The sequence below is a fragment of the Ovis canadensis genome, chromosome 1 (assembly GCF_042477335.2).
Source record: "Ovis canadensis isolate MfBH-ARS-UI-01 breed Bighorn chromosome 1, ARS-UI_OviCan_v2, whole genome shotgun sequence".
Classification (NCBI taxonomy): Eukaryota; Metazoa; Chordata; class Mammalia; order Artiodactyla; family Bovidae; genus Ovis; species Ovis canadensis.
Genome location: NC_091245.1, coordinates 78,262,313 through 78,286,586, shown reverse-complemented (window position 1 = coordinate 78,286,586; position 24,274 = coordinate 78,262,313). Strand labels below are relative to the sequence as shown.

Here is a 24,274-nt window from a genome sequence, read left to right as displayed (position 1 = left end):
CAACAGTTAAAACTGGACATGCAACAACAGATGGTTCAAAAGTGGGAAAGGAGTCCATCAAGGCTATATATCGTCACCCTGCTTATTTAACTTATGTGCAGAGTACACCACGAGAAACGCTGGGCTGGAAGAAGCACAAGCTGGAATCAAGATTGCCGGGAGAAATATCAATAACCTCAGATATGCAGATGATACCACCCTTATGGCAGAAAGTGAAGAAGAACTAAAGAGCCTCTTGATGAAAGTGAAAGAGGAGAGTAAAAAAGTTGGCTTAAAACTTAACATTCAGAAAACTAAGAACATGGCATCTGCTCCCATCACTTCATGGCAAATAGATGAGGAAACAATGGAAACAGTGTCAGACTTTATTTTTTTGGGCTCCAAAATCACTGCAGATGGTGATTGCAGCCATGAAATTAAAAGACGCTTGCTCCTTGGAAGAAAAGTTATGACCAACCTAGACAGCATATTATGGCACCCCACTCCAGTATTCTTGCCTGGAGAATCCCATGGACGGAGGAGCCTGGTAGGCTGCAGTCCATGAGGTCGCTAAGAGTCGGACACGACTGAGCGACTGCACTTTCACTTTTCACTTTCATGCACTTGAGAAGGAAATGGCAACCCACTCCAGTGTTCTTGCCTGGAGAATCCCAGGGACAGAGAAGCCTGGTAGGAGGCCGTCTATGGGATCGCACAGAGTCGGACACGACTGAAGTGACTTAGTAGCAGCAGCAGCAGACAGCATATTAAAAAGCAGAGACATTACTTTGCCAACAAAGGTCCATCTAGTCAAGGTTATTGTTTTTCCAATAGTCATGTATGGATGTGAGAGTTGGACTATAAAGCTGAGCACCAAAGAATCGATGCTTTTGAACTTGGTGTTTGAGAAGACTCTTGAGAGTCCCTTGGACTGCAAGGAGATCTAACTAGTCCATCCTAAAAGAAATCAGTCCTCAGTGTTCATTGGAAGGACTGATGCTGAAGCTGAAACTCTAATAGTTTAGCCACCTGCTGTGAAGAATTGACTCATTTGAAAAGATCCTGACGCTGGGAAAGATTGAAGGCAGGAGGAGAAGGGGATGACAGAGGATGAGATGGTTGGATGGCATCACCATCAATATTCATGAGTTTGAGTAAACTCAGGGAGTTGGTGATGGACAGGGAGGCCTGGCATGCTGCAGTCCATGCGGTCACAAAGAGTCAGACACAACTAAGCGACTGAACTACACTGAATTGAACCATATCCTTTTAAACTTGTCATTCATCATTCTATAATATTCTAATCCTGACAGATAATTAAAGAATGATTAAAGAATTGTACACTAGAACTGGGAACAGTGTACCCTTCATTTATCTGTACCTCGTTTACCAAGCGATGATCCAGCAAATAGACAGCCAGTAGATGTCTCGGCAATAATGCTGTATAAGGGAAAAAACAGTATTACTATCTATACTATAAATATTCCAATATTACATGCAAATACAACACAGGAGAACAGTGACTGTTAATTACACAGATTCAGATCTGGCTAGGATATTGCAATAGCGAAATTCTTCATACAGAGAGCAACATGATTAGCATTCTCCATCTTCATCAAGGTATTAGTATCTTTCAGCACTTCTGACAAGAAGTCACACCAGATTCTGATTCACACACAGGTAAGGAATCGTCTTCCCAGAAATCATGTCATCAGCACTAAGTGAGACCATTTCAGAGGCATACTATACAGATAATCTTAAATGTAAACGTCTTTCTACAGAGATGTTTGGTTTTCTTTTATATCAATAGTTTTCAGAACAGTCTTATATGAAGAAAATGCATTTACTTTAAACTCCTTAATAGAAGCTATGAAAAAGAGTTTAAAATTTAAATATTCACAAAAGATAGTTTTGTTCTTCAAAAATATTAAAAGCATTTTTATAGCACTTAAATCAATAACTCCTAATGGGAAAATATACACTATTTCTTTTGTTAAGCAGACCTTTGCTACATCTAATACTTACTTGTAAACTGAATTCACACTTGAGATACAGAAAAGCAACTGGTAATATTTCTCATAGGATAATCTGATAATCTTCAAAGGCTAACTTCTGATTAGCTTAAACACTTAAGCTCACTATATAAACAGAAAGGCTCTTATAGTGTAGTAAAAAGTAAACCATCCTCAGAAAAAAATTCAGAATAAAATTATCATAATTCATCATACTGTTGTTTTAGATAGGAATGCCCTTAAAAAATATGCCTTAAAACTACAAATCTAAAAATGACAAACATTTAATTAAAATAGGATAAGTTATTTCAGGGTGCCCTCAACCAACATCCAGGAAAAAGTATATTGTCTCACATTATTCCATTTCCATTGCCAAAAGCTTGGTCTTTAGGTTCCTGAACAGGCTGGATGTTAACATACAGATCCCTAATCTCCTTCCTGATGCATCTTACGGCTGCCGCCGCCATATCTTTTGCTACCTATTTTGGTAAGACAAAAAATAGAATAAATTAATAATTATTTTAACAGTTGCTTTCAAGCCTTCAAAGACACAGAATTAATAATTTTTCTGTGCATCATACAAAACTCAATTTTAAAGAGTAAAGTAAGCACAGAATTTTAAGAAAAACTTTTAATGAAAAGATTTATTTAAAAATTCTTTCAATAATTTCAAACTTTAGATTATATAACACTTATCAAGACAAACGCATACTTCTAAGATCATCTAGACAACTTTATTTTTTGATACCTTATTGTATTAAAAAAATTTTTTTGGAGTATAGTTGATTTGCAATGTTGTGTAACTTTATACAGTAAAGTGAATCAGACAACTTACTTTAAATGGCAAAACACCAGCAACAAAAGCTCTTCCATATATCTTAGTCACACAGCCACGGTCAGTTAAATTTATTGGGCTTAACTGTTTAACTGGCGACATTCGGACAATCACTTCACCACCTCCCTTTGGGTAGTAGCCCCTGTGAAAGGTATGATAAAATACATAAATTGACTGCATGACAAAAAAATAAAACTCAATATTTACAATAAAATAACATGTGAGTAATACCAACTATATAATTCATGTTTTACATTTCTAAGTAATGTTTTAGATTTGTGCTTTACCATATGGTAGACTCAGGGCTTGTTGTTGTTTAGTTGCTAAGTCATGTCCAATTCTTTGTGACCCCATGGACTGCAGCCCTCCAGGCTCCTTAGTCCATGGGATTTCCCAGGCAAGAAAGACTCAAGTTCCTGTAACTATTTAACCCATTATTGACCAGAGATATGTTAATCCATCTTTTGTTACCAGAACAGTACTGACCAGAAGCATATCAATTCATTTTAGAGAGTAATACAATTAACATCACTGTGTGAAGCTGTTAGAGCTTAAAATTGATGAAGGGTTCATTATACAACTTATGATGGTTGTTATCATCCACATTTTGCTCCATTAAGTTTTTGTTTCTACCCTATGAATATTATAAATATAAAATTTTGAAAATGACATTTCACAAAATTATGAGTGAAAAATTTTTTTGGTAAATTTTATGCAGATACTTTCTCTGATTGTCCACGTGACATATACACTAGTGTCTCAGAAAAGGATAGTTCCTCAGAATATAGTTCTGATTCAGACAATGTAAATACCAGATAAAAGCCAATAAATAATCTTAGTGATTCATTCTGATACAGAAAATGAAAATGAAACTCATGGTGCTAGAGAATGCTCCTTTGCTTCTGCAGAAGAGTGGATTGCAGACAACATTTCACAAAAACTGGAAGACTTAACAGGTGTGTCAGGTGTAACTACTGAATGTAATAGCCCACGAAATGTTAGTAAAATAACAAAATTAATTTTTATCCAGCCAACATAAAAATTGCCAGCCACAGGTGTTAGGTTTCTACAAATACCCCCTGGTCAATAATGAGCTAAAATTATTTATTTATTTTCTTTGCCACACATCAAGGCTTGAGGAGATCTTAGTTCCTCATCCAGGACTGAACCTGTGCCCTCAGCAGTTAAAGTGCAAAGTCCTAACCACCGGACTGCCGGAAAATTTCTTATTTAAATTTAATAAAATTTAAAACTCAGCTCCCCAGTCCAACTAGCCACCTTTCAGGTGCTCAACAGTCATATGTAGCAAATGATTATCATCCTGGACAGACAGGGACAATCCCCTTAGTGCAGGAAATTCTATCTGGGGACTTCTCTGGTGGCCCAGTGGCTAAGACTCCATGCCCTCAATGCAGGGGACTGGGGTCCAGTCCTTGGACGGGGAACTAGATCCCACATCCACACCTAAAAGATCTCACATCCCACAACTAGGACCCGGGACAGCTAAATGAAGGTTCTATTCAACCAGTGCTGTTTTAGAATAAAAGCTACTTAATGATAGCAGCTCGGTCTATTTTCTTCTTGCTATATTCCAGAGCCCTAAAACAATGTCTGGCACATTATAGGTGCTCAATAAATATATGATGAATATTTAGTAGCTGAACCATTAATAAAATTTTGCTGTTGCTGCTGCTACTGCTGCTAAGTCGCTTCAGTCATGTCTGACTGTGTGAAACTCCATAGACGGCAGCCCACCAGGCTCCCCTATCCCTGGGATTCTCCAGGCAAGAACACTGAAGTGGGCTCCCATTTCCTTCTCCAATGTGAAGTCACTCAGTCGTGTCCGACTCTTAGCGACCCCATGGACTGCAGCCTACCAGGCTCCTCCATCCATGGGATTTTCCAGGCAAGAGGACTGGAGTGGGGTGCCATTGCCTTCTCCGAATAAAATTTTGACTCACGTTATTTACTATCTTTGTCTAGAAGATGCTAAGAACACACAGATAAGAATGACAATACTTCTATCCACAAAGAACTCCCCATCTGGTAAGATGGGGGCTTCACGTGTAACTAGAACACACGTCAGGCTGTGAAGAGGACTAAAACAGAGGTGCAATCATGAATTCCAACTGAGGCACAATCACTGACAATTCACACAAGAAACTACAAGTTTCATTTTAAGAGATACAGAATTTCCATGTTTTAGAAGGGGAAGAAAAACATGAACAAAGGTAGGGGAGTCTGAAGGTACAGAGTGCATTTAGGGAATGGCAGCAATCGTGTAGTTAGAATACATGGTATGCTGAAAGGAGGGGAGGGAGAATATAGCTAGAAAGGTAAATTGGAATAAGACTGCAAAACACTTAAATGCCACACCAAGAAATGTGGCCTTGTTATTCTGCAGCAGAAGGCAAGCCTTATAAGAGAAATAAGCCTTATTAGAGAAATAACCTGAATGCCCAATGTGTCTCCTAGGAAAAGAACTCTGGTTGCACTGTGGAAGAGAATTCCTTTTAGGATCCTGCAGCACCCCACTCCAGTAGTCTGCACACAGTGAGCATTCAGTCTGTGCCGGACACAGATAACTCCACACTCAGTGCAGCCATTCCCTCAAAAAATATTCTGCCAAAACAAACATCAAACATAGTATGCATCTGCTTTCAAGTATCCACACCCCTGCTGTTTATTGTTTTAAGCCATAAATTATTATTTCCTACAAAAAATGTATTAAGAGGATTACAGAAAAGATAGTTCTCCAGGATCTAACTTTTCCACTATTTTCAACACAAGTAGCAGGTCAAAGGGCTAAGAAATAAGCACCTTACCTCATTTTAATGTCACAATTAAATGTGAAACCAAATTTTTCAACAATTGGCTTGAAAACCTGAAAAATCAATTTATTTGTTACCTTAAGTATCAGTATTTGCTTATTCAACAAGTATATTTAGTAAACAAATGTGCTCTGTACTGAGGTGATAATGAGGCACAGTAGATAAACAGTGATATAAAAATGCGAAGGCTAATTCTATTTTTTAAATAAAATAACTGAGATGCAGCTAAAATTAAAAGTTTAACATTTAACTAATAAGGGCTGTGCAAGCCTATCTAATGAGAAAAAAAAACACAAAAAAAACACCCTACAACTCAGGATTGTTGATCCTTGCAGTTTTACTCCAGAAGCCATTTCCTAATCTTAATATAACATACCACAAGAAATCTGGGGTGCTGAAAAGCATTCCATCCTGTTTTCTCAATATTTTTTATACAGTTGAAATTTCACTGCATATACAATGTTTTATCCTTTATTCCCTCATTTAACATTATAAATAAAAGCATCTCCCAACATCATAAAATATTCCTCCTAAAAAGGATTTGAATGATTACATGGCAATCCAGAATAATTTATCTAACCATTCTCCAAGTTTCCATTACTGTATAACTATATATATTATGTAACAATAATTATATAGCACCCTGCTCTAATATCTTTAACATTATCTTTTGCTGCATTTTATAATGTTTAATTAGGGTCATTTCCTTGACGTGGAAAGGTGAATATAGATTAATTTTCACTATATATCCCATCAAACTGAATTTTAAGACTATAACATCTATTAAAGTGGAAAAAAAAATTAACTAAAAGCTGAGAATATCAAGTGCTGGAAAGGATGAAGAAGAGCTAAAACTCCCCTACAGTGTTGAACAGGCAAAACAATGCAGCCACCTTGGATGCCAAAACAATTTGGCAGTTTCTCATAAAGTCAGACATAAACTCACTGTTACAACAGAGCAAATCCTCTCTAGCTATTTACCCAAGAGAAACAAAAACTGATGTCTAGACAAGAAGTCTGTATGTGTTCACAGTGACTTTATTCGTAACTGCAAAAAACTGAAAGTAGTCCAAACGTCCTTCAACTGATGAATAAACAAACATCCATATAATAGAAGACTAGCTTTTACTGCCGATACAAGCAACATGGGTAACTCTCAGATATATTTTTTAATTTATTTTATTGAAGTAGAGCTGATTTACAATGCTGTGTTAATTCCTATTATACAGCAGTGATTCAATTATATGGATATATATATGCATTCTTTTTCATATTCTTTTCCACTATGGTGTATCACAGGATATTGGATACAGTTCCCTGCGCTATACAGTAAAACTTTGTTGTTTATCAACTCTACATACAATTAGTATCTGCTAATCCCAAGCTCCTAATCCATCCCTCCTCCACTCCCCTCCCCCTAAACAGATGCTATTATAACTGAAGAAAAAAGACTCAAAAGACTATAAATACAGTAATATTCCTTTATAAGACACTCTGAAAAAAGGCAGAACTATGAGACAACAGACCACTGATTGCCAGGGCCAGAGGGGGTGGGACTGACTAGAAAGAGGGATACGGGAATTTTTTACAGTAATTCTCTATCATCATTGTGGTGGCAGGTTCACAACCATACATCAGAAATCAAAGAAACTCACACTAAGGGTGAGTTCTAGTATAAATAACTACACCTTAATAAACCTACGGGAAAATGATGATACCACCTTTCCCTCCCACAAGTTATATAAGCATGCCAATATTGAATTTTACTTTCTAAAAATTCATAATCAAAATATGGTAGTTATTTTTTAAGAAATTTATTGTGGTAAGAACATTTAACCTGAGATCCTACTCTCTCAACACATTTTTAAGAGTACAACATAATACTGTTGACAAAACTTACAATGTGTACAATAGATCTCTAAAGTGTATTCATCGTACTTAACTGAAAATTTATCCACATTGATTATTAACTCCCTCTTCCACTAGTAACCATTCTATTCTCTGAGTCTATAACTTAACTTCTTGTGATATCTTATATAAGTGGAATCATGTCAGGAACTGTCTTTATCTGACTGGCTCATTTCACATAGCACAACATCATCAAGGTTCCACTGTGCTGTCACATAATCTAGAATTTCTTTTTTAATGCTAGTCATCCATTGTACATATATAACACATTTTTTTTAATTTCTAATAATACTTTATTTAAAGGACAAGTAGTGGGCCAGACAGACAGACAGACAGGGATAAAGCTATATACATGGATATATAAAAATAGTAAATGTATAGATAGAACATTTGTTGAAGAAAATTCAAAGAAATAAACTATTACCAGTGGCTATGACCTTCAGACACTATCTTACAGTGTGCATACACTACTTCTTTAAATAAATTTTTCTAATATTATGTTTTCCGTATGCCTCATTTTATATATTCTTTCATCTGTTGATGGACATTTAGGTTGTTTCCACATCTTGGCTTTTATGAATAGTGTTGCAATAAACATGGGAATGCTAATATCTCTTGGAGATCCTGATTTCAACTCTTTTGTATAATACCTAGTGGGACTGCTGGATTATACGGTAGTTTCCTTTTTAACATTTTGAGGAACCTCCATGCTGTTTTCCTGATGGCTGCACCATTTTGTATTCCCATCAACTGTGTGCAAAGGTTCCAATTTCTTCATATCCTCACCAATCCTGTCAAACATGGCCTTTATTCTTATTTTGAGTTTTTCTTCCAAATCATAATCCCTGTATTCAGAAAATAACTTATATGATAAGTAATATATGGTATATGCATTATAAATAATCTAATGTACATGAGGTTTTTAAAGAATTCACTATGAGCACTGTTCTAAGATATAAAACACAACTAAAATAATTATCTTCTCCCACAATAGAACCAGACTCCATTAAGAAATAAAAAGGTATGTATACAAAAACACTCAGGATGTATTTAAACAGAAAATGGAGTTTGAGAAGACTACATGAGATCCTCTTAGTTGGTCAGTAGCAACAAAAGCTCTTACCATGGCTGTGTAATCAATCTGCGGTGCCATTTCAGCATTAGTCCCACCTTTCAAACGGAGTTCTGATGGACAAGCAGCAAAGAGAACACAGGGCATTGAGACCTGCATCAAGAGGCATACACTCCTAAGGAGAAGGTAGAACAGGCTTAGCTGCGTTTTCATTTTGAAGTCTCAAGAAAGAGACATTACTATATCACCATAAGCTGAAGCACAGACAACTGACATGCTGCTGCTGCTGCTGCTGCTCAGTCGCTTCAGTCGTGTCCGACTCTGTGCGACCCCATAGACGGCAGCCCACCAGGCTCCGCCGTCCCTGGGATTCTCCAGGCAAGAACACTGGAGTGGGTTGCCACTGCCTTCTCCAATGCACGAAAGTGAAAAGTGAAGTCACTCAGTCACTGAAGTCACTCAGTCATGTCCGACTCTTCCCGTCCGACCCCATGGACTGCAGCCTACCAGGCTCCTCCGTCCATGGGATTTTCCAGGCAAGAGTACTGGAGTGGGGTGCCATTGCCTTCTTAACAACTGACATGCCCTCAACTTTAAAGTTAAAAACACTCCCACTGACTGAATGATAACATCCTAAATTTTAAAGAAAGCTTGGTATTTCACAATAGAAGGAACTGGCCTTAAATAATAAGCAAATCTGGGTTTGAATCCAATACTAAATACATTAGCTATACGACCTTTGTTGTTGTTTAGTCGCTAAGTCATGTCCAACTCTTTTGCAACTCCATGGACTGTTAGCCCACCAGCTTCTTCTGTCCATGAGATTTCCCAGGCAAGAATACTGGAGCGGGTTGCCAGTTCCTTCTCCCAGGGATCTTTCCCTCCCAGGGACTGATCTGCAGCTCCTGCATTGCAGGTGGATTCTTTACCACTGAGCCACCAGGGAAGCCCATTGTGTGATTATAAGTTAAGTTCTTATACTTTTGTTTATATTACAAAGAAATTAAAAAGAATTAAAAATAACAGCATCTTTACAATGTTTTTATAAACGGATTCTTAAAAGTAACACTTTATGAAATTGCATTCAAAACTGTCAAGGTCTGCAAATATTCTAATGACTGTACCTGAGTCTCCACCATGCACAAGGCATCATTCCATATACTAAGATAGAGTTTCTACCATCATGGCATTTGTGGTAAGACAGAGTAGTATTTTACAAGAACTGATAGCCAAATATTTCACACTGAAAAAACTTCTCAGGAGATTATCCTTGCTACAACTCAACTCTGGTTCTAGAAAGTGAAGTGAAAATCACTCCATCATGTCCAACTCTTTGGACTGTAGCCCATCAGACACTTCTGAAATTCTCCAGGCAAGAATACTGGAGTGGTTTGCCACTTCCTCCTCCAAGGGATCTTCCCAACCCAAGGATCAAACCCGAGTCTCCCACATAGTAGGCAGACTCTTTAACGACTGAGCCACCAGGGTAGCTACTGTTTGGTCCTTAGAGTCAAATAACGTGAGAAATCATAAGAAATAATTACAGAATATGTAGCATTTTATGAAATAAAATGGTCATATTTCCTAAAAGAGCTGTCATCTCCCTTTTTCAAAGTCAGGAGAAAACAATAATATTAATACACAGACTGTGTTTGAAAGGGAATGCCAACACAGCCTCTACATACCAAAAGATAGCCTTTATTTAACTGTCCTATGGGAATGATACATGGGTACTGAATTATACAGTCTCTATCACTGACATTCTATTTTATTAAGTAAATACTTAACACTGTGTAATGTTAGGCACTGTTAAGAGAAACTGCATACACTATAATCCCTCTTTTTAGCAGTTAAGCTTAGGGGCAAGTGAAAAAGACTTGGAAATGTTCAGTTTACCATAAACCATAGGTTTACAACTGCTGAACTTCTGTTTATACCCTCTGAGAAACCCAATACAGTTAAAGTGTTTCTCTTCCACCCAATAAAATCAGAGTCTAAGAAGAGTAAAGAAAACCTTAATTTTAAAAAAGTATGGAATTGCAAGGGATTCCCAGGTAGCTCAGTGGTAAGGAATCCGCCTGCCAATGCAGAAGACACAGGTTTAATCTCTAAGTAGGGAAGATCCCCTGGAGGAGGAAATGGCAACCCACTCTAGTACTCTTGCCTGGAGCATCCCATGGACAGAGGAGTCTGGTGGTATATAGTCCACAGGTTCCCAAAGAGTTGGACACAATTGAGTGACTAAGCACATACACACAGGAACTGCAAAGACAAAGGTAGACATTTGAAAAAACAGAGTACTATAATCACAATTAGGGGTGAAAAGGCTATAATTCACTTAAGTAAGATGTGTTTTGTTGCTAGGAATAAACTTGTTTTAGTCTATTGAATGGAACTGGATTTTCAACTTTAAACTCATTTCTCATACATTCTAGTGGATTAGAAGCCAGAAAATTTAGATTCTAATTCTAGTTCTGACCCTGACTCTATGACCTCTGGGTCTTCACTTTCTCATTCACAAAGTAAAGGCAGGGTTGGAATACATGGTTTCTATCTTCTTTCCTACAGATTCAAAATTCTATGATTATGTGTTCGATAATTTTTAGATAGTTCGCTAACTATAACTTTCCCCTCTTTTTGTACAAGAGAATGCCTGAAATAAGAAAGATACTTCAGTTCAGTTCAGTTCAGTTACTCAGTCATGTCCAACTGGTTGTGACGCCACGGACTGCAGCACGCCAGGCCTCCCTGTCCATCACCAACTCCCGGAGTTTACCCAAACTCATGTCCATTAAGTCGGTGATGCCATCTAACCATTTCATTCTCTGTCATCCCCTTCTCTTCTTGCCTTCAATATTTCCCAGCATCAGGGTCTTTTCAAATAAGTCAGCTCTTCACATCAGGTGGCCAAACTATTGGAGTTTCAGCTTCAACATCAGTCCTTCCAATGAACACTCAGGACTGATTTCCTTTTGGATGGACTGGTTGGACCTCCTTGCAGTCCAAGGGACTCTCAAGTCTTCTCCAACACCACAGTTCAAAAGCATCAATTCTTCAGTACTCAGCTTTCTTTATAGTCCAACTCTCACATCCATACATGACCACCGGAAAAACCATAGCTTCGACTAGATGGACCTTTGTTAGCAAAGTAATGTCTCTGCTTTTTAATATGCTGTCTAGTTTGGTCGTAACTTTCCTGCCAAGGAGTAAGTGTCTTTTAATTTTCATGGCTGCAGTCACCATCTGCAGTGATTTTGGAGCTCCCCCAAAATAAAGATACTTCAAAATGATTCAATCCCCATAAGAAAGTTATCATTTGGCAAACTTCACCTGAGGCCTACAAGAGGCCTTTTTCAACATAAATCTATTCACATCATAACTGAAATCTCAACTGTCACTGAATATTTCCTTAAGCTAAAAAAATCATAATCTATTGAAACAGTCATTTCTGAAACAAACTGGCATCACGTTTACAACACTATTACTTATTTTATCAAATTTCCTAGTAAATGTATAAGATTTTGGTAAAAAGATGCTGTTTACAATAGCCATCAGCCAATAACATAGAAAACACAAAAACTGCTCTCCATGTTTTATCAATAAAAGGAGATATTTTTGGAAAGTAATAAAGGCTCAACTTAATTGTTAAATATCCATTTTTCAATGAGGATAAAAAGATCATATACAAAAATTTCTACATATAGTTGCATAAGTCTCTATTAAAAGAGGACAAAAATACCTAGACTAAAAGTAAAATATGGTTAATAGTTAGCTGCAAGCCAAGAACTAAACAGACTACACCACAAAGACTACTTATCATTACAAAGCACAAAACTACAGTTGCTTTCAGATATTCATTTTCTAAATAATAAAAACTAAAGAAGCAAATATGCTATACTATACATGAGAGAAGATGTATAGATGGGGAGTCAGTGACAGACTTTATTTTCTTGGGCTCTAAAATCACTGTGGATGGTGACTGCAGCCATAAAACTGAAAGTCACTTGCTCCTTGGAAGAAAAGCTATGACCAACCTAGACAGCATATTAAAAAGCAGAGACATCACTTTCCCAACAAAGGTCTGTATAGTCAAAGCTATGGTTTTTCCAGTAGTCACGTATGGATGTGAGAGTTGGACTACAAGGAAAGCTGGGCGCCGAAGAATTGATACTTTTGAACTGTGGTGTTGGAGAAGACTCTTTAGAATCCCTTTGGACAGCAAGGAGATCAAACCAGTCAATACTAAAGGAGATCAGTCCTGAATATTCATTGGAAGGACTAATGCTAAAGTTGAAGCTCCAATATTTTGGCCACTTGATGTGAAGAACTGACTCACTGGAAAAGCCCTGATGCTGGAAAAGACTGAAGGCAGGAGGAGGGGCTGACAGAGGATGAGACGGTTGGATGGCATCACCAACCTGATGGACATTTGCTTCAGTAAACTCCAGGAACTGGTGATGAACAGGGAAGCCTGGGGTGCTGCAGTCCATGGGGTTGCAAAGCATCAGACACGACTGAGCGACTGAACTGATACATGAAAGAAAATTCTAGATAGGTACAGTAATAACTATAGTAACAGCTACAATTAATAAGCCATTAGGTATTTAAAACTTTACAGAGGATCTGTAACTCTGAAATGTTTTATGTCCATTTTAAAAGTGAGAAAACCAAGCTTCAAAGAGGTTAAGCAACTTGTCCAGGAAGTGGTAGTACCTATATCTGCATCCAGGTCTAATTCAAAAACACATAGTCAAATGGAACGTAGGTGACACATACCCCGCTGTCTTGGTATCTGCTGTGTGGACTCCACCTTTGATCTTCTCTGGTGTAAACGTTATTTCTGTTGAGCCGATTTCTGCCCCCTCCAGTTGCCCATCACACAAATCTCGAATCATTTCCAGTCCAGATAAATGTTGAGGCCTTCAGGTCATAATACTGCATCAAAACGTGTGCATTCAGACTGCCTATATCCCCACACTTTATGACACATTTATAAAACTGCAATGGCAAGAGAATAGCAAGGTCTAACCACAGGAAGTGCCAGAGTGTCCTTCTGGTGTTTTAGGCACCTGGACTGCCTGCCGGTAGGTATCTTTATAAAGGGTTCCTTCCACATGTTACTTTAACTATAAACACATATGCTGATAATATTGTTGCAAATTAGAAGCATGCGAAAGAGTAAAACTAATAAAACAGCCCAAGTGCCATCAGTCTCACTTGCACTTCACTGAGTAATCTACGTACCTGTTATGGGCTGAACTGTGTTCCTCTAAATTTCATATGCTGAAGTACCTCACAATGTGACTGTATTTGGAAATAGGGCCTTTAAAGAGGCGATTGAATTAAAAGAGGCAGTCAGAGTGAGCCCCAGCCCATTCTCACTGGTGTCCTTACAAAAAGAGAAGATTAAGACACACCAGCAGGGAATATGTACAGAGGCAGGAGTACAGGGAAGAGGCCGCAAGAGGCTGATTATGTTCAAGTCAAGGAGAGAGGCCTGGAACAGAATCTTCCCTTAAGCCCCTCAGAGAAAACCAACCCTACCAGCACCTTCATCTTGGACTTCCAGCCTCCAAAACTGCAAAAATCAATTTTTGGTTGTTCAGGCCACACAGTCTGTGGAATTTTGTTATTGCAGCCCTAGGAAACTAATTAAGTACCTAACACAGCCTTAATGAATTAATTTCCCTATTGATGAAATGGGTTACTGCAAACTACTGCCATGACAAAGAGAACTACTGTTCACACATATCAGTAACCGCCTTTTAATAATTTCAACATGGAGTCTGAATAAAAAACTAAGAGACAGCTGATCCATTAGAATGAAATCTATACAAAGTACAAGTACAAAGGAATTAGTTTGGCTTCACCATGACTTAAACTAGTGGTATGCCTAGCTTCCAGATGACAGATGAAACACAGTCAACTGTCAACATTTTCCCCTCTTCACAACGGATAATCCTGGTCCTATCCACAGCTTCCTAGAGGTCTGAATGAAAGCCGGAATGACGGCATCTCAGGCTCTTTATGAGACTAAAACGTGTGAACGCAGAAAAAGGCCCGGTTTAAAACAGTGAATTTTTGTTTGGCCCCAGAGGCTGTTCTGCTCTGATCTACCTTGCCCGCTGGTACGAGCTTTCCGAGTCCTTGTAATGACCGATGAGGTGGGAAACATTTTAAATATAACTCATCAGGAAACGAGACAACTTTAGCTAAACAGAGAAAACATGGACCTATTTCCTGAACTGGCTCCTTGAGGCTTTCAAAAGCACCCAAGCCCGGTTACCGAGGCCACAGCACCATCCCCAGGCCGCGGAGCCCTCAATCCTAGGGCGGGGATCTTAGCCTCACCATGAGCTCCACGTCCTGCCCGCCTGTTCCCCACCAATGGCCTGTTCCCCGCCCCGCCACCCTCCAGTCCCAAGGCCTGTCCCTTCTTCTCCCCCAGTCCGCGGCCCTGCGCACCACCCCCTCAACCCTCCAGTCCCTCGGCCTATCCCCTCCTCTCCCTCAGTCCCTAGCCAGGCGCCAGCCTTCCACCCTCCAGTCCCACGGCCTGTCCCCTCTTCTCCCCCCGTCCCCAGCCCGGGGGACCCACCCACCCCTAGTCCCAAGACCAGACTCCCCGGCGCCCCGACTTACCTGAGGCCCGGCGTGCTGCGGCCGGCTCGGATCTTCTGCACCCGCAAAGGGAGGCCCAGCAGACAGCTCAGGGCCGTAGACACCCTCAGGATCTGCCCGCCCTGGTGCCGAGAGAAGAGAGAGATTAGACCCGCAAGCTCTCCGCCGCAGCCCATGCGGCAGCCGCACCCCGCCAGGCCTCCTGCTCGGCACTCACCCCTTCCATGATGCCGCCGTCCACCTCCACCCGCGGCCCCGCCATGGGGAGCGTGCTGGGGCCCGGCCCCCCGCGACGTAGCCTCGGCCGGAACTGGAGAAAGAGGATACGCGGACTCCTGCCCCGCAGCTCCGGAGCCTGAGTCCTCGCTCCCCGCTCAGGAGAGCCGGGCTCCGGGGAAAAGCAGGGCACTCGCCAGCTCGGGGAGCGCCCAACTCCGCAGACACGAACCCGGACGCAAAGCCCCCAGAAGCCGGGTTCTTCCGGCCCACAACCAGTGCGCGTGCGCGCGCCGCGCCGCTTAAAGAGGCGGAGCCCAGAAAATTCCGACAAATCGGAAGCTCTCCGGCAGAAGGGGTGGTGGCCGAGGAGGTGCCCTGGAGCATCTTAGGAAATCTGTCCCTGGTAGACTTGCACCCTGAACACAGCAAGACGGGCAGATGGCGGAAAGCTGCCCTTTCATCTCTAGCCGTATCTTCCAGTTGTCTCCCCGGCTTGTGCAAATACCTGTGTTTATCACTGTTTTCTCGGGGATCCTGCCGTACCCAAACTGGAAACTCTTAAAACCTAAGAGTAGGAAAGGTCCCTGCGATGCGCTGACTACCTTCTCTCTGGTTGGGTTTGCCTTCTCTGCAGCCTGGCCCTTGAAATGTGTTTCCCTGGCGCATTGATGATACCCATGAGCCTTTCTTCACCGGTGTCTGTTTCTGTGTGCGCGCGCGTGTGTAAAATATCCTTTTTTTTCTCCTATGAGACATCAGTTCTTTGGGGATGAGTGGAAAAGGACAGAATCAGAATCGGCAGTATAATTCTCAAAAAGCCAAAGTTTCTTTGTCGGAGAAAGTACAAGCTCATCGCGGCAATGAACAGTGCAACTAACGTAATTCACCTCAGGCCAGGAAGAAAGGATAACCAGCTTCTTGATTCCGCTTGTGGTTCAATTCCTACATTAATTGAGTACCAAATCATGTGCAAGCCTTTCTATGTAAGCAAAGGAGAGTAAGGTATTCTCTGTCTGAAGATATTGGAAGTATATAGGACAGACTGAGAAGTAAGCAATTATGATGTCAATCTTCTTAATGATAAAAATATACTGTACCTATCTTACAGTTAAGAGGGAGCAGCAATTAGAATATGCTAAATCATACAGATAACAGCCAACATTAATTGAGCACTTGGCCACTGCATGCATGCACAACTTGCTAAAATATTTACTGTTTTTACTCTGATTTACAGCTGCATGTGTTAAATTGCTGCAAGGCTGGCTACACAATTGTTAAGGAATACTGGGATATGAACCTCTGTGGTTTGATGTGAACATCATTGTCTCCTAATCCCAATGTTCTATCATTGTTGTAACAGAGAAAGCTCTGGGAATGCATATGCTTTACCCAATCTCTGGTACCAAAACCAGACAAAGATGACAGCAAGAAGAAAAAGTATGTCAATTTCATTTATAAATTTAGATGCATTCTGATCAAAATATTAACAAATCCAACGATGTTTGTAAAATACTGTATATTATGACCAAATTGAGATTATCATTCTACCATTAGAAAAATGTTATGATAATATATCAAAAACCTAAGATCACATTAATAAACGAAGAAAAAGCATTTGAAAAAAATCAAGACCTATTTATGATAAAACAAAATCAAACAAAACTAGGAATGAATGTAAACTCCCTTAACCTGATTAAGGACATCTGGAAAACCCTACAGAAAATTTCTTTCTTAATAACAGTAAATAACAGTAAAACATAAGACACCTATTCAAGTTAAAACAAGATAAGAATGTCCACAATTATGGCTTGTTAAACCATAATTTCAACAGATGATGGGAGTCTAGCCAGATTCTACAAGAAAGAAATGAAAGACACAAGACTGAACAGACAAAAACAGCACCATCATTATTCTCAGATGATACGATTATCTACAAATAAAACCCTGAAGAATCTTTAGCTATACTACTGAAAATATAGTTTCAATAAAATTCCATCAAATGCCCACCAGGACTTTTTAAAAGAGCCTGACAAGCCAATTCTAAAGTTTCTATGGAAGTACAAAAGGGCAAGAATAACTTAAAAAGACTGAGGTGAAGGGTACTTGTCCTCTCAAAACCCAGGGTTTCTATAAGGGGAAAGTTAGAGGGAAAAGGTACTATAAGGACTCTAGAAAGAAAAAAATTCAGTTCAAAGACACAGCTACTTAATCTTTTTATACAAACACATGCATGGAGTATTATGAAACATATTATTAATGTCTATAAAATGTTTTGTTAGACAGTCCAGTGCAGTCGCTCAGTCATGTCTAACTCTTTGCAATCCCATGGACTGCAGCACGCCGGGCTTCTCTGTCCATCACCAACTCCTGAAGCTTGCTCAAACTTACGTCCATCGAGTTGGTGATGACGTCCAACCATCTCATCCTCTGTCATCCCCTTCTCCTGCCTTCAATCTTTCCCATCATCAGGGTCTTTTCCAATGAGTCAGTTCTTCACATCATATAGCCAGAGTATTGGAGCTTCAGCTTCAGCATCAGTCCTTCCAATGAATATTCAGGACTGATTTCCTTTAGGATGGACTGGTTGTACTTCCTTACAGTCCAAGGGACTCTCAAGAGTCTTCTCCAACATCACAGTTCAAAAGCATCAATTCTTTGGCACTCAGCTTTCTTTATGGTCCAACTCTCACAGCCATGCATGACTACTGGAAAAGTCATAGCTTTGACTAGACAGACCTTTGCTGGCAAAGGAACGTCTCTGCTTTTTAATATGCTGTCTAGGTTGATCATAACTTTTCTTCCAAGGAGCAAGTCTCTTTTAATTTCATGGCTGCAGTCACCATCTGCAGTTATTTTGCTGCTGCTGCTGCTAAGTCGCTTCAGTCGTGTCCAACTCTGTGTGACCCCATAGATGGCAGCCCACCAGGCTTCCCCCATCCCTGGGATTCTCCAGGCAAGAACACTGGGGTGGGTTGCCATTTCCTTCTCCAGTGCATGAAAGTGAAAAGTGAAAGTGAAGTCGACAGTATTTTGGACCCCCCCCCCAATAAAGTCACTTGGTCCTTGGAAGAAAAGCTATGACCAACCTAGACAGCATTTTTAAAAGCAGAGACATTATTTTGCCAACAAAGATCCGTCTAGTCAAAGGTATGGTTTTTCCAGTGGTCATGTATGGATGTGAGAGTTAGACCATAAAGAAAGCTGAGCACTGAAGAATTGATGCTTTTGAACTGTGGTGTTGGAGAAGACTCTTGAGAGTCCCTTGGACTGCAAGGAGGTCCAACCAGTCAATCCTAAAGGAAATAAGTCCTGAATATTCATTGGAAGAACTGATGATAAAGCTGAAACTCCAGTACTTTGGCCACCTTATAGGAAGTATGGTTGGATGGCATCACTGACTCGATGGACATGAGTTTGAGTAAGCTCCAGGAGTTGGTGATGGACAGGGAACCCTGGGGTACTGCAGTCCTTGGGGTCCCAAAGAGTTGGACACGACTGAGCGACTGAACTGAACTGAAGAATAAAGTCTCTCACTGTTTCCATTGTTTTCCCATCTATTTGCCATGAAGTGATGGGACCAGATGCCATGATCTTAGTTTTCTGAATATTGAGTTTTAAGCCAACTTTTTCGCTCTCCTCTTTCATTTTCATCAAGAGGCTCTTTAGTTTTATTAGGGGAAAAGCTAAAACAAAAAATCAAAGTTCTTTGACTGTCCCAGATTTTGATTTAGATTTATTGCTTACAGTTGTGTGTGTGTAAGAACTATACTGAAAGGCACATAAGGCAAAATTGAAAGTGTGAGTTTGAGTAATATAGACAGGGAATTTGTGAAGTACCTGAGATTGTGTTTTACAGCCACTAATCTTCAGTGTTGAGATTTATGATTTTGTCTTTGTTGTGGTTTTTCCTCTGCTGCTTTTTTCTCTGTAATGCTGTAAACATCTGTGCAGATTTTCTTTCCATGTAAGAGGGAGAAAAGACAAATATCATCCTGGACATTTCTAGAAACTGATTTCCTAGTTGCTATGAAGAGGATTGACCATTAAAGCTCTGATCTCGTCTTTACTGTTTCCACTGAGTTCAATTTGACATTTCTACCAGAGGCAAATAATTCAAGGTAGTATGCCTGTGACATATATTGCGTATGCTGGGCAGCTATATCTGACAAATTCCCTAAGAAGGAAAGATAATGTTGATGACGTTTATCTTCGATATAATAACCTTGTTCATTTTCCATTAAAAAAAAAAAAAAAGCCACTTTCGGTAACCAAGAGCTCAAGGCCAGTAAGAAAAATGCCAGTTATTAGGAAGTATTCTAGTGTAGACTTGATTCAACTAGCTTCCCCGGTAGCTCAGTCGGTAAAGAGCCTGCCTGCAGTGCAGGAGACCTGTATTCTATCCTGGGTCGGGAAGATCCCCTGGAAAAGGAAATGGCAAACCACTCCAGCGTCCTTGCCTGGAAAATCCCATAGATGGAGGAGCCTGGTGGGCTGCAGTCCATGGGATCGCAGAGTCGGGCACGACTGAGCGACTGACACTTTCTTCCACAGTCTTGCATGTATAGAAATGTCCGGTTTTGTGTAATCAAGCGGTTTCAATGCGAGTTGAAGGAAGGTTTGTTTGTTTCCTACTTAACTCTTCCGATCTTAGTTCAACCTAAATTTCTCCAGGTAGTGCCTCTCCTTTATGTTTCCTTAACACACTCTATCTCCCCCATTACTTGGGCTGAAAAGATGATCGTTGTTGGCGCATAAGTACTTGCACAGCAGTGCCCCACCCAACTTTGTCCCTGAAATTAAATCTGGGATGGCCCGCTCCCCACTTCGCTCCCCTCCCCCTCAGCAGGGCCCTCCACCCACCCCTAGGGGTTATCTCAGCCTCGCCCCGCTCCCTGGTTGGCTGTCAGGTGGGGGCGCGCCTCCCCGCCTCCAGTCTGTGCCCGGCGGAGGCAACTCCTCCAACCTCGGAGCAGTTGTCATTTCCGGAGTAAGATGGCTGCAGCGCGTGTGCTGAGGACCGGGAGCCGGACTGCGGGGCAGCTGGTGAGCAGGTTGGGCCCGTCTGGGGTCGGGACGGAGCGGTTTATTTGGAGTTGCCCGGGAGAGATGATTTGGTTTTTCCTCCGAGTGCCTCGCGTGCAGGGCTTGCGTGATGGAGAGGTGGAGGGATATATGCAAAACGAAGGGCAGCGACGGTGGCGAACCAGCCCGTCTGGAAACCCACTCTCTCGATCTGTATACCAAGGCGCCCATCTATCGTGACTCATTCTCCCTCCCGCTTCATCTGTACCCCAAAGCCCAGCTGGTCTTTCGCCCAATAGCCTTTCATTGAGCACCATCTGGGTACCGGGCATTGTGTTTGGCACTGGGGATATTGAAATATACTGTATTCGTCAAACAATTATTGAGCACCACTTTGTTTCCGAACTGACCCCTCTCGAGGAATTTACAATCTAGAGGGAGAGACTGGGCAAGAAAAGCGTAACACCATAGGCCGTTGCCTCCGAGCATCTGGGAGGCTCGTTTCCTTCTTTGGACTTAGACTTGTCTCCCACATTTGCACCAGTATCTTTCCAAGTGTACTTCTTGCGCTTCCTGGGTTACCTCATCCACTTTAACTCACCAGAGCTACGACCCACCAACATTTCCCCTTCATTTCTCCCCTTTTAGCACCAAACAGTTAACATCCCAGTGATCCTAGTGTTTCATCCTATTTGCATAGAGTTTTTGTTTTTTGTTTTTCTTCCTGGGTCCCCTGTTCCGGATTTTCCTACAGCGTTTGATCCCTGATCTTACAAAAACCTTTCAAAAGCCTGCTCTATACCAGGTACCAGGACTTGGGGATGGAAATCTGTACAAGAAAGACACTGATCTCTGCCCTCTCGGAGTTTAATTACAGATTTGTTTTGGGGCATAGAGAGAGAGACATTAGACAAACAATTACAGCGCTACGTGAAAAGATGGCGCAAGTACATAGAACTACAGGAACACATGGAAGGAGTCTTGGGGGGGTGGTCAACTAGTTTCCCAATGGATAGTATATAATTTGAGATTTGTGACAACTAATTAGGAGATAAGGCTTCCCAGGTGGCACCGTGTTTAAAAAAAATCCTCCTGCCAATGCAAGAGACTTTGAAGGTTCCATCCCTGGGTGGTGAAGATCCCCTGGAAGAGGAGATGGCAACCCACTCCAGTACTCTTGCCTGGAGAATCCCAGGGACAGAGGAGCCTGACGGGCTACAGTCCATGTCGTTGCAAAGGGCTGGATGTGATTGAGCACAGACACAAAAAGGAGGTAACCAGGAGAAATCAGTTCTCTGCAGCACCTCACTAGATATTCTTTTGAAAGTTCTTCATCCTTGGCTTCTGTAACCCCAGCTTCCCAGTATTCTTCCTACATCTCTGAACACTTCATCCCAATCTTCTCCGCTTTCCCTGATCAACTTTTAATCACTGGTGTTTCTCAGGATTGTGACTTTGGCCATCTGTGTACTTCTTGCACTTTCTGGGTTACCTCATCCACTTTGAATTTTAGTTGCCATTTATATGCTGATGATTCCCCAGTCTTCCAGCCAGCTCTACTGCAGACCCATATATCTTACCGCCCTGAAAATCTCCAAATTTCGTATATTTTAGGTATTTTTCATCTGTAGGTAATAAACCCAACCAGTAAATGGGAAATTATCTGTGTATACAAAGCATATGAAAGTTAGATGGCAGCTGGGATTGAGTAAGTGGCTCATCATTATCAGGGCTCTACAACTTTGTATTCAGGGCAGGAAGGAGGGAGGGGTGGTCCAGCCAGATTCATTGGTTAGTGATGTAACTTGGCCACTGCTAGCCCAAGAGAGTTTGGAAGGGCTAACCTGTAGCTGTTTCACAATGATTGCTATAATGCCTCCAAGATACATCAGACTCTAGGCTCTAGAACTAAACCCTCAAACCTGTTTCTTCTAGCCTAGAAGTCTCTCAAATATCTAGTCATTGTTCTACACCCTGTCACCAGCTGCAGGTATCCTGGACCTTCCTCAGTTGGACTTTCTGCCTCTAATGTTGTACTTCTCCAACCTGTTCTCCATAGCGTGGCCAGAGTCATTTTATAAAGTAGGACATAAATTTGAGAGTGTCATTTCTTTGCTTAAAAGTGCTCTCAGCAAAATATTCAGAATTCAAATGACTGTGAAGCTATTTATGATCTGAATCTTTCCAATCTCTCCAGGCTTCATTCCTTACTAAAACCCACCTAAACCCACTCTTGAAACGTCACCCTTAGCTCACACTAAGCTATGCTAGAAGAATATTGAACAATTTCAGTTAATTAAGCACACTGTTCTCCCTTCTTCTCTATCCTCTAGACCTTTGCACATGTATTTCCTCTGTTTCAAAGACTCTTGCCTTACTTCCCTATAGCCTTCTCTGCAACACATTTTACCCCTTGGCTGACTCCTACTCATCCCTTAGGTCTTACTTCACTTTCTCCAAGTAAGTTTTCTCCTTTGTGTTTTCTTAACACTACTTCTTCCCTTCTCCCATTATGACACTATTGTAATCACCAGTAGTCCTGTTATTATCTTTCACAGTATGGGCTACACATTCCATAAGGGAAGGAATCACAGCAATTTTGTTCTCTGATCCTAAGTGCTTGGCACATAGTATGTACTCAATGAACCTTTGTTGAACTGCTTAGTAAAAAAGTCTTGTTTTTTTCCATGTGTTGTTTAAAAAAATCATAAACAGCAAGAGATCTTATCACCTACAGTAAGTTATTAAGAAAGCCTTATTATATTATGTTTGTACTTTCCTGTGGCATCATGCATTTGACTCTTGATCACTTACCCTATCATCCTGAATTTATCTATTTTGTCTGTCTTCCTGCAGTAAAGTGTAAACAATTTGAATTCAGAGACTATTCTATTTCTTATTTAGCTTTGAATTCATGAGTGCAGAATAATCCTGTCTTTACAATGTGCTCAATGACTGCCTGACAAATTATTACTAATTTATTTCCTTATTATGAAAGTCTGCTAAAAATCCTCTTTTCATTACTTTTTATTTTTTGCTGTGTTGTTTGTAGAAAAAAGTCTTTCCTACTTGAAAATTTTTTTTCTCCTTCTCCCTTCCTTTTTATCCTTTTAGTCAGCAGCTTCACTACTGTGCATATAGACATCCAATTGCTAGTAATCATTTTGCATTTATGTTGCTTGCTTTCTTTTTCCAGTCATCATCTCAGCCAAGAGCCTGTGATTTCATGACTCAAATACAATAATAGTTTCTTAACTTTGTCCTTTCTCTTCAGGCATTGTTGTTAGTATTGTTTAGTCACTAAGACTCTTTTACAACCCCATGGACTATAGCTAAGGCTCCTCTGTCCATGGGATTTCCCAGACAAGAATACTGGAGTGGGTTGCCATTTCCTTCTCCAGAGGATCTTTCCAGCCCAGGGATCAAACCCACATTTCCTGCATCGGCAGGTGGATTCTGTACCACTGAGCCAAAGGAGAAGCCCCTCCAGGCTTTACTGTTATAATCTAACAAACACATATACACATACATACTTACAATAACCCATAATTTATGAGTTCAAACTCCTTGACCCGACGTTTCCAGTCATCAACAATTTGGTCCTTGAGATCCTTCCATTGCTGCCTTTGATAAATTTGATCAAGCCATATCATATTACTCAGCATTAAAAAATGGGCAAAATTGAATAGACATATTTCCAAAGAAGAAATGCAGATGGTCAACAGGCACATGAAAAGACGCTCAACATTGCTAATCATCAGGGAGATGCAAAGTA

At 40.6% G+C, this 24,274-nt stretch overlaps 2 protein-coding genes across 3 annotated transcripts in view; one reads left to right on the top strand and one right to left on the bottom strand.

Moving 5' to 3' along the window:
- Window positions 1-15,778, bottom strand: part of RTCA (RNA 3'-terminal phosphate cyclase) — a 30,100-nt gene extending 14,322 nt beyond the window's left edge. Inside the window, exons 1-8 of the mRNA XM_069598806.1 lie at window positions 15,476-15,778; window positions 15,280-15,380; window positions 13,414-13,557; window positions 8,689-8,812; window positions 5,652-5,710; window positions 2,827-2,968; window positions 2,346-2,470; window positions 1,361-1,419 (exon numbers count right to left, since the gene is read on the bottom strand). Coding sequence (XP_069454907.1) covers window positions 1,361-1,419; window positions 2,346-2,470; window positions 2,827-2,968; window positions 5,652-5,710; window positions 8,689-8,812; window positions 13,414-13,557; window positions 15,280-15,380; window positions 15,476-15,520 — 799 coding nt within the window. The 5' untranslated portion in view covers window positions 15,521-15,778. The remainder of the gene's footprint in view (window positions 1-1,360; window positions 1,420-2,345; window positions 2,471-2,826; window positions 2,969-5,651; window positions 5,711-8,688; window positions 8,813-13,413; window positions 13,558-15,279; window positions 15,381-15,475) is intronic.
- A 4,607-nt stretch (window positions 15,779-20,385) lies between these two features.
- Window positions 20,386-24,274, top strand: part of DBT (dihydrolipoamide branched chain transacylase E2) — a 41,932-nt gene continuing 38,043 nt past the window's right edge. Inside the window, exon 1 of one of the 2 annotated variants that reach the window (XM_069598776.1) lies at window positions 20,386-20,520. In XM_069598776.1, coding sequence (XP_069454877.1) covers window positions 20,470-20,520 — 51 coding nt within the window. In that variant the 5' untranslated portion in view covers window positions 20,386-20,469. The remainder of the gene's footprint in view (window positions 20,521-24,274) is intronic. The other variant, XM_069598787.1, reaches the window with a different exon arrangement.